Source organism: Canis lupus, chromosome 31 (genome assembly GCF_011100685.1).
Source record: "Canis lupus familiaris isolate Mischka breed German Shepherd chromosome 31, alternate assembly UU_Cfam_GSD_1.0, whole genome shotgun sequence".
In the NCBI taxonomy this organism is placed as follows: Eukaryota; Metazoa; Chordata; class Mammalia; order Carnivora; family Canidae; genus Canis; species Canis lupus.
Window position 1 is genome coordinate 21,767,189 of NC_049252.1, and position 11,356 is coordinate 21,778,544.

Here is an 11,356-nt window from a genome sequence, read left to right on the forward strand (position 1 = left end):
CTTTTTCATTTCTATTTTTCCATAATTCCCAGAAATTGCACTTGCTTTCTGTTTTTCTTTTTCTTTTTTTTTTTTTTTAATTGGCTATGAGGGGGCACATGGCTGGCTTAGTAGAGCATGCAACTCTTGATCTGAGGGTCATGAGTTCAAGCCCCAGGTTGAGTGTGGAGCTTATTTAATTAAAAAAATAATGAAGATAAAAGTAGATAATAATTTTAAAAAATAATAAGTAATGAAGATAAGAGTAGATGATGAGTGTAAGCCCTAAAAATAAAACTGAAGTGATTTTTTTTAAAGATTTATTAATTTACTTTAGAGAGAGACAGTGAGGATTGGGGAGGAACAGAGGGAGGAGAGAGAATCCACAGGCTGACACCCCTCTCAGCTAGATCCCGCTGTGGGACTTGATCCCAGGACCCTGAGATCATGACCTGATCCGAAACCAAGAGCCAGCTACCCAACCAATTGAGCCATCCCAGTGCCCCATAAGTGATCTTTTTAAGTGTTCTGCTATAAACCTTACTCTGTTTCTCACTTTTTCTAATACAGATCGGTTTTTATGATTGTGTGTGTATACATTATTTTCTTATTTCTACCTTCTAATAAAGTTTTCTAGCATGTGGTGCTTTCTTACCATGGATACCCTTATTGGCTTCAGCTTCCACCTATCACCAACAAAACTGTCCTGAACATCCTATTATCAGTGTGAGAATGTCTAATGCTTATCTAAGGAGAGTATTGCTGGGTCATAAATACAAGCATACTTGAGTTGAACAAATGCTGCTAGATTATTCTCCAAAATAGCTACACCTGTCCATACCTCATCACTAGCAGCAGAGGATTTTTACATTCTCACATCCCTACTAACATTCTGGTAGTCAGATTTCTAATTTTTGCCTTGTACACACCAACACACACGGTGTACAGAGTTCTTTGTTTTAAATTGCATTTTGGGGGATGATGTGAATTTGAGCATTTCTTTGTATCCTTAGCTGTTTTGCTTTGCTTTCATGTGAATTTCCTTTTCCTATGCTTTATTTTTCTAATTTGTCCTTTTTTTGAGGTTATCAACTTATAGTAGGAACTCTTTGTCTACATTCCAATTATTAGTCCCTGTTATTTTTGAATATTGGAAATATATTTTCCCCACTCTGTAGCCTGTCTATTGAACAGAAATCTTAATTTTTATGTAATGAAACCCATCAGTATTTGTCCTTATGGTTTATATGTTTGGAATTTTAAGAAATCTTTTTCTGTCCTTAGACTGCAAAAAAATCTCCACCATTTTCTTTTATTAGCTTTATAGTTTTACTTTATGTTTAAGCCTTGAAGGCATCTGGAGCCAATTTTATCTGATGTATAATAGTCCTTACAGCTTTTATCTTTTCAACACATATTAATGGAATGGCTATTAAGGATGAGGCACCATTCCAAGTACTTTGTATACATCTATAAACAAATATCCTTGCTCTTGTGGAGCTTAAGTTGTCCTGTAAGTGGGTCCCTACTGGGTCATTACTTGTTTTGCTATAGTGCTCGGAATGAAATCCACCATTTTATGTATAGCATCAATTAAAGGATAGGTTTTACTGGGGAAAGGGAAGACTTAATTAGTCCACAGTCAACAAGAAAAGTCCTTAATCCTTTCATCATCCTGAACAAAAGTCGGCTGGGGCCTAGGCAGTCTGCTGGATGTGCATGTTGTGTATCAACTCACATGGAGAACCCCATCCCCCTATTGTTCTTCCTTTTTATAGGGCAGGTGTGAGAGCAATGTCGATAAGGGGCGGGGGGGGGGGGGGAATCAGACTAGCCTAGATTTTATTAGCCTAGATTTCAGTGCCAGATATTTAGAGACTAAATTGTCAGAAAACCCGCTTCTCAACTGCTGGAGATGGTGGGACCTAAGGAGAGTTATAGCCCTTCTAAAGTGGGAAAGAAGATAGTTTTCTAGTACTACTGTGTGACATATTACATTTAGTGGCTTAAATAAACTATCAATTAATTATATATAGTTCTGGAAATCAAGTCTGAAATGGATCTTTCTGGGATGAAATCAGATGTTAACAGAACTGTGGTTCTTCTAAAGGTTCTAGGGGAGAATTTGTTTCATTTTTCAGCTTTTAGAGGCTTTTTGTGTTTTTGGCTTGTGACTCCTTCCCTCTGTCTTCCAAACCAGTCACAGCAGACCAGTTGTGTTTTTCTTGCTTTGAATCACTTTGGATCTCCACAGATTCCCTCTTTCATTTTTAAGGACTCTTGTGATTTTGTTAGATCCAATTAGGTAATCCTGGATAATCTGTATTTTAAGATGAACTGGTAATCCTAACTCCCCTTTGCCACGTAACTTCGCATATTCACAGGCTTTGGGTTCTTGTGTCTTCCAGAGACTTTGGTTCTTGAGAAATTGAGACCCGGCAGAGCTCCTCCTATTTTGGGAAGCTGGCAAAGTCCCTAATCTAGACTAATTTAAGTTCCTGAAGTCACTCTTGAGCAATTTTGGTCTTTGTGCTTTGATGATAATAAAATGGAGAAAGAGAATACAGAAATTATTGATAAAGTATGTTAAATGGACAGGTGCTGTGGACAAGAAGATAGAATAAAAGGGTAAAGAGGAGGCTAGTTACAGAATTAAATGGGGTGGTAAGGGTATACCTCATTGGGGAAAGGAGATTTGAGCAGACATCAAAGAGGTGAGGTATGTAGCCAGGAGGACAGCTGGCGGGAAGTAGATGCCAGGCAGACCCGCTAGGAAGAGCAAAGAAAGGCTGGAGGGCAGGAACATACAAGGACAAACAAGGACACTAGTGTAGGAGCCAGAGGCAGTAGTTAGAGGGGTGGGGATGGAGGTAGACCTTGTAGAGCCTTGCTGGCCACCACAAAGTCTTTAGGTTTTACGGTAACTGATCTTAGTCAAAGGAGCGCTATGCTGTGACTTCAGTTTTCAAAAGGATTGCGCTGGCTGTTGTATTGACTGGGAATGGACCCTAGTGGGGACAACGGCACAGCAACAGGGAAACCTGTTAGCTGGGACTGTGGCAGCATCCCAGGTTAGAGACTGTGGCGGTTCTTGCACTCGTGTTGTGTTTGCGATATAGAGCCCATCTTTGAATAAACTGTGGTTCAGCCTCACCTAGAATGTGTACTTAGGTTGTTGCACCTAAAGTGTAACACGGAGCCATGTGCAGCCAAGCCTCACTTAGCCTCTGGATAGTTTTCATATGAGAGTGGACTCAAAATAAGATAGTTCTGTTGTAAAGATTATAAAGCATTTTAATGCTTGTGCTAGGTGCTCAGTAAATATTATTATTATTATTATTAATTATTAGAATGGATATCTGAAGTCTTCATTTCATCAAATCTTGTAAGTGGGAGACTCCTTTGATTATAATAGAATACAATACCAGATTTATTTAGAGGATAATGTCCTTATAAGTCAAAGAGTCAGAAGCACGTAAAAGTGCCTTCTTAGATGTAATAGTAAACTTAGAAAATTCTGCTCTGGACTGAGACTATACATATGGAGTCCAAAGACAATTTCATTGGCGACAGTGAGAAATAACAACCTGGAACTTAAAAGCATGAAGACCTCAGAAATGGCCACAAAGAAATGCAAATATACACAGCTATTTTTTGCATTACTTAGCACTTTAAAAATTACAATGATTTTGTATTAATGGTAGTTTAAAGCAGCAGGTAATTTTACATAGGAGAATCAAAAATCAGTGGTTTAAAATACATAAAACCACATCCAAAAAATAAAAAAATTCTAATATATAATTGGCAATATTGTGCATATCTGTAATGATTCGTTACTTTATTTTGCTGTTTTAGAATATTGTACTGGCCTTTATAAGATGTCATTTATAACACAAATACTGGCTATGATTAATTTCTGTCACTATCATTACAATGCTTAGTATATTTTGCTACTAAAGTACAGCTTTTAGCTGAACAACTATAATTTGTCTCCATGTTAATTTTTAAGGTGCAGGTTTGAATCCATTATTAAGACCGAGATGCTGTATAATAGTGACATACCTTTCACTTAATTTTGAAGTAACTTGAAATAGCATATAGACTAAGTTTGGGCCAAGAAACATCCCAGTAAATAACCGTGGAACGATGAAGTCATGTCAGGTTCATATAAATCTCATTTGTGGATTTTCTTTTATATGTGAAGATCACTTCCTCTTCTGCTTTTATTTAAATTGGATTTCTGCTTTTTATATAGCATTTCTTTTATGGAGATCATTTCAAAATGTCAAGTTTTAACTCTTTGCAGGACTGAGCTTTTGAAATACTCCAACCATGACTAAAAGAGAAGCAGAGGAGCTGATAGAAATTGAGATTGATGGGACAGAGAAACCAGAGTGCACAGAAGAAAGGTTGGTTTTTTTCTGAGTTTACTACTTTTTATAATTATCAGTGTATCTACTTAAAACTAAGAATCAGGCCATAGTTTTCAGGAGACACTCCCCCCCCCCTTTTTTTTTTGTAACTCACCTCAGCATTTTGGGGGATAATGTATTGCTTTTTTACCTTTGACTTAATTGCTTTGTAGCTGGGAGGGAAAGACAGTTTTAAACTAATGGTAGTAATAGTGATGAAACAAGTGATTGTACTAGTTTCTTTCCCCTAGGGCACTCTTTGATTCTTTGTTCTTTCCTCAATGTTGGTTATTTTTATTCCAGAAAGAGTTTAATTCATAACCTGAAATAATGTAATAGACATCTATAAGTTAACTGCTATAAACTAGGAACTGTCGGGAGTATATGAATGAGTACCACAGTGAGACAAATACAATGTGGCCTGCTATTGTAGAGGCCATGTTGAATTTGAGGAGACATACAGGTATATGGATCGTTATGTGCACGGTACTAAGTATATACTGCAGTGAAAGGTGTTAGTTTTTGGAATAGTAATGGAATATTACTCCATTAAGGAGGTAGAACAGGGGTAATGAGTTCAGAATCCAGGGACACAGTCTGGGTCAAAATAGAGATTTGAGAGTCAAGAAGAGTTTGAGGAAGATGATGGCTAAGGGTCCCTACATTTCTCTATAAGTCAGGAGATGAGATAATATGTTGAAAGTAAAAGGAACTAAAGAGTAGTTAGAGGACTTCTATGGAATGGTGAAGGTCTAGAACTTCTCTGTGTTGAATAGACAAAATTACTAAGATTGACAGGACTGCTAAGTGTTGAGTGGAGCTGAGATTTAAAACCTTAAATTTTTAATAGAGCTTTTCAACATATTTGAGTATGCTATTTTCTCCTCCCAACTATTGGATACATACATGTATGTGTGGATATGTGTTTATACATACATATGTGCATATATTTATTTTTATGTATACACACACAAATGGCCCACATAACCTAAGGTGTTTGCTCTTTGGCCCTCTACAAAAAAATCTTTGCAGATGTCTCATAAAAGAAATTGATAGTTACTATGTTGACCTTGGGAATAGCTGTAAAGAAGCAGTTGTCGTTATGAAGCTGTACTATATAGATGGTCAGGAATTTAGGGCCAGTGATAGGAGATCATCTGCTTTTTTCATGAGAAATTCAGATTTTTGCATGAAGTTGCCCAAGGTTTAAATAGTGGCAACAAAATAAAAGTTTTTTAACTGTTGAGCTCACATAAAGTAAGTTTTTACAGATCTATCTTCAAAAGACATTTCTTTTAAAGAATGATTGTTACAGGGGCAGCCCATGGCTCAGCGGTTTAGCACCGCCTTCAGCCCAGGGCGTGATCCTGGAGACCTGGGATCGAGTCCCGTGTCAGGCTCCCTGCATGGAGCCTGCTTCTCCCTCTGCCTCTGTCCCTCTCTCTCTCTCTCTCTCTCTCTCTTTCATGAACCAATAAATAAAATCTTTACGAAAAAAAAAAATGATTGTTACAGAAAAAAAAACAAATTATAACCTATTGGGCTATAGCTAAAGAATTTGGTAGAAATGCTTAACTGAAATACCCAATTATTTTACCGTAACAAAAATAATAGTAACAATTTACTATTATTTAAAAATCTTTGTTTTTATTTTATTTTTTTTAAGATTTTATTTATTTATTCATCAGAGAGAGAGAGGCAGGCAAAGACACAGGCAGAGGGAGAAGCAGGCTCCATGCAGGGAGTGTGAAGTGGGACTCAATCCCAGGTCTCCAGGATCACGCCCCGGGCCAAAGGCGGCGCTAAACCCACTGAACCACTTGGGCTGCCCTAATCTTTGTTTTTAATCATGAATGGTCTATTATAAACTTTTAAAGTATTAGAAAAAGTTTAGGCTATATACATTTATTGAATTTCACATATATCGCATTATATTTGGAATTTATGTGAAAACGGAACTTGACAAATTTTTAAAGACACAATGCTGTTTTTTGACTACAAATGAGATTTAAATCATATTAAAAGTAAACGTGCTGTGAATCTTAATTGAATTCCAGATTCACCAATTTAGCAGATACTATTTGGTGTCTGTCTTCTCTTTGACTCCGTATAAGGATTTGAAAAAAATATGTAAAATTATTTGCCAAAGATTTTACGCTTAAGGAATTTATGATTTCATAGAATTCAAAGTATGAAATAACAATACAAAAGAGTCTCTGAGAGTTTCAAAGCAGGAATATGATTTTTTTTAATGTTGAACTGTATTGATTATAACCAGTAGTTCTCAGATTATATTAAATTGTAAGTATTTTATATAACTTACTTTCATACCTCATTATTTGTGTCGGGAAAGGAAATTGATTAGTAGAGATGGTATACAAATTTTGAGGAGATTTGTATATTCCATTCTGGGCCTAAAATTTTTAAAAATAACTTGAAAATGTATCATTTACATTTCCCTTTAAATATTGTATATGCATTATTGATAGGCATATATAAATGTGTGTGTATGTATGTATACATATTGATAGGCATATATAAACGTGTGTATATTTATGTATATATATATATGTGTGTGTATATATATATATATATATATAGAGATCTATTTGTAAGGGTGCTTTAAATTTCAAGCTTGCATTTCTCTGCAATGTAGTGTTCGGTTTGGCAATACCAGTTGGTGTTAGGCCTACCATTATGAATGGTGTCTATGCAGAAATGAGTTTCAAAGACCAGAAATGTGTATTGAATTTTGGTTTCAGCATATTGTTACTTTAATGTCCAAGGTACAAATAATTAACTATTATGTCCTTTAACATTTAGTATTGTTGAACAAACCTACACCCCAGCTGAATGTGTAAGCCAGGCTATAGACATCAATGAGCCAATAGGCAATTTAAAGAAACTGCTAGAACCAAGACTACAGTGTTCTTTGGATGCTCATGAAATTTGCCTGCAAGATATCCAGGTAATATTTTTTTCTTTGGAGATTTATATTTCAGCATTTAAGTCTGCCTTAGAAATTTTTTTTTTTAAGATTTTATTTTTTAGGTAATCTCTATACCCAATGTAAGGCTCAAACTTACAACCCCCGGGCAAGAGTCACATGCTCTACCAACGGAGCCAGCCAGGCACCCTGAAATATTTTTTGTTAGCCTTTTACCTTTATAGCTGTAGTCTTTATAACTAAATTAGATCTGTATTACAATATTTAAGCATTTAAAAATAAAAGTTCTTGCAGTAAAATTTCCTCTATTTAAAATTATATTTAAAAGATTGAGTATTACCGGCACCTGGGTGACTCAGTGAGCTAAGCATCTGAATCTTGAGCTTAGCATCACAAGTTCAAGCCCCACATCCAGCTCCATATTGGGTGTGTAGCCTGCTTTAAGAAAAAAAAATCTTGAGTACTAAATCAAACATTTGCTTTCTACTTTAACAAATATGAAATAAGTTTAAATAAGTGTGAATCAGTGCCTAAACATAAAGTAATGAGAAACATACTGACCTTGGAACCTGGATGAAGTGTGTCCTCCTCATACTCTGTTTCTAACTAGGTTTTAGCTTCTTGTGTATTAATTTCCTCATCTTTAAAAGGAGAAAAGTTGACTAAATGATTTTTACATTCCCTTCCATTTTTATTTGCTCTAGTAATGAATTTTGGATAAGAAATTAAACACCAGCGTTTATATTCCTTGGGAGTTTATTGCCGTAGGATTTTACCTGTGGTAGTATTTTAATAATATATGATGTTTACAGCATATTCATAGTCCTGTTTTATTTTTGGTATTCTCTGAAGAAAAGTAATGTTTTCATGTATAAAGGGTTGTAACTTAGGATTACTCAGATAGTTTCTCTAGACCTTCCTTGAACATATAAGTGTTAGAGTTTTATACTGTTTTATGCTAATTTATACAAATACATAGTGTATCCTCTTTTGAATTGTTTGGTTTATCTTACTCTTTACTTCTCCCTTTGCCTGTCTTGTCATATGGCTATTCCATATGTTGTAGGACTTTTTGCCTTTTTTTAAAAAAAATTCAAATCATCATATATCTATTATTTTCAAATAGGATTTTGATGTAGAATAAATTGAAATGTTTTAATGAAATTTGTGTGTTTCAGTTGCCACTCAACCATGCATTTATCTTTTCAGTAAGTCTAGTAATGTTGGGTGTGGTGCAGGCGAGGATGTTCTAGAATTAGAGAATGTATGTGGGTCTAATATTATAATTTTAGGATTTAAAGCTTTTCTCTCAGGGAGAGAATAAATTAATCTTTTTTGGAAGGTATTTAGTGTATTAATATTAAATGTGAAATACCTAGAAGGTCACCTCAATAAATTATTCTTACAGAAATCGTCACCTCGGTAAGCAAAGTTGTACATCTGAGCTGTTAATTGTATGGTTGTGCTGAAACTGAAAATAACTCAAATGTTCCAAAACCAGGGAATTAGAGAAATAACTTCTGTAGATTGGTATCTAAGGCAGCCATGACAAATTGGTTAACTGGAGCTGCCTGAGCAGTTTATCCTGAATGAATAAATAATTGCAGAACATTTTTACATTTATTTCATTTCATATTCACATTAGTCTTTGAAATCAGCATATTCTTAATTACTTTCTGCAGATGTAGAAACAGATTTAAAGGAGTTAAATAATTTGCCCAATGCATAGCTATAAAGAGGTACTTGGGAATTTGAACCTAGGCCTGTGTGACTTCAAAGTTTCACTCGTTTGAGGCAAACTTTTAAGAAACTTAACTCAGAATCCCTGGGCTTCACCTGATAGTCTCATATGTAAAGAAGGGAAATTTGGACTTGATCTCTTCTTTTTGCCTTTCAGCTCTAACTTCTGTTGCCTTTCTTAGCATACTTGCTCTACCCAAAATGAAAGTATTACTTGCAAAGTACCCAACACATCATAAGTTCTCCATAAACATTTAGTTACATAAATGGAAATTCACATAATTCATTGTATCATGGAATTCCAAGCTAGCCTAGGACCTAAGGCATTTTGCATTCCTTCCTGTCTCCCTTCCTCTCCTCATAAAGAATGTGAGATTAGCAGTTTCTCTTCTTCATGTCAACTAACCACATGCACCTGGAGTCAGAATGCTTGCTGCTTGTGGTGAAGCTTCTGTATTTTCAGATTAATGCTGACTGGAAAGCCAATGGAAAGTAGCAGGGTTGTGCTAATTTGAGGAGTATGTGCACTAGCTGGTATATTCATTACTACCTGAGAGTTCATGTTCAGAGTTCCACATGCTGTAGCTTCTAGTAGATCATACCAGTGTGTACTGTGGAGAGGAGAAACCAGGTTTTTTTTTTTTTTTTTTTAATATTTTATTTATTTATTTGAAAGAGAGATTGTTCGTGAGAGAGAGCACAAGCACAAGTACGAGTGGGGACAGGGACAGAGGGATAAGCAGGTGCCCCACTGAGCAGAGAGCCCAACATGGGGCTTTATCCCAGGACCCTGGGATCATTACCTGAGCCGAAGGCAGATACCCAATGATTGAGCCATCCAGACACCCCAATAAATCTTGATATTAGGAGAGTTCTTAACCAAGCATTAGGCAGAGACTTCTTTTAAGGATTAAAACTGCCATGTCTTTCTGCAGGATTACACAGTTTGTCTTATCCCTGTTTGTGTTAGACTTAAAATCATTTAGGATTTTAGGTTGTTTATGGCTTTTTTGATACTAGAAAACATATTTGTACCATGACTACAGTATTGACTGAATTCTTGGGAATGGGAGTGGGAAGAGCTTTGTACCTCCAGCTGCATGGAATGCAGACACACAGATATATACATTATTCAAGATAATTGCAGTACAGGTCTACTTTTAAAATGATGACAGTGTCTGGAAGTCTGAGTTACTTTTTATCATCGGGTTGCCATTGTGTGAAGTGCATTCACTGTAAGGAGGTAAGATGGATAAAAGCACTAATACTGAAAGGGTATAGAATTATGATTGAAGATATTAAAGCTAGATCAGATAGTAAGGTCATAAATCCTTCAACTTTATTAACTTCATTACAAGAAGTTTAGAGTTAACCTGGATCTTAAATGTGTGGCATTGGTTATAATGGGGACATGGCAAAAATTATGTTAATAGATTCATATAAATCTCCCTGTTAATTAAACATCCTTGCTTATTCATGACAGATAAATTAAATTATCTTCTGCTTAAAATATACTTACAGGATAATCAGTGCCTTTTGGCATTACTTAAAATCCTAAACTAGACTCCAGAGCTGGAGAAGACCACCACCTCAAATAAATTTGGTTAATTTATGTTGTCCTTAATTACTACCATAACGGTTAAAATATGTTTAATTTTGGCAAAGAATTACATGATATGGCAACTTGGATAATTAGATGTGTTCTTATAATTTTGTTAGTATGCCTCAGTAATTAAAGTCCTGTTTGGTACATCCGTTTATATTAAACCTGATGACTGAACCAAAGTAATCTTAATTATTTTCTCATGTTTAGCTGGATCCAGAACGAAGTTTATTTGACCAAGGAGTAAAGACAGATGGAACTGTACAACTTAGTGTACAGGTAATTTCTTACCAAGGTAAGCTACTTTTATAACTACTTAAAAGTCTTAAGTCACATTTTTTTTAAATATGGGAGAACTCAGTTTTACAAGTTTTGGGTATTTTGGATGGTTGTCCAAATTACTTAATGTGATTTTGTAGCCAAATATTCATGCTTTTGGTTTAATTATATCTGTCAGGGTGAAGCAGAGATAGTATAACATATTCTTTTTTTTTTTTTTTTTTTTTTTTTGTATGACATATTCTACCTATTTTTCTCAGGGAAGGATATATTGTAAGGTAAAGAGAACTGGAAGAATGGGTTCTGGTTGACTTTCTCAGAACACCTTAGCAACACTGCAGAACTGGATTGCCAAAGAAGCTGCTGCCCTTCCATGATCTGGAAGATACCAGATCT

At 35.4% G+C, this 11,356-nt stretch overlaps 1 protein-coding gene across 11 annotated transcripts in view; it reads left to right on the plus strand.

The window, feature by feature from the left end:
* Window positions 1–11,356, plus strand: part of GABPA (GA binding protein transcription factor subunit alpha) — a 35,759-nt gene that overhangs the window by 2,708 nt on the left and 21,695 nt on the right. For all 11 annotated transcript variants that reach the window (XM_038581275.1, XM_038581274.1, XM_038581280.1 and 8 more), the window contains 3 exons: window positions 4,286–4,388; window positions 7,215–7,359; window positions 10,892–10,976. In XM_038581275.1, the coding sequence (XP_038437203.1) occupies window positions 4,312–4,388; window positions 7,215–7,359; window positions 10,892–10,976 (307 nt within the window). In that variant the 5' untranslated portion in view covers window positions 4,286–4,311. The remainder of the gene's footprint in view (window positions 1–4,285; window positions 4,389–7,214; window positions 7,360–10,891; window positions 10,977–11,356) is intronic.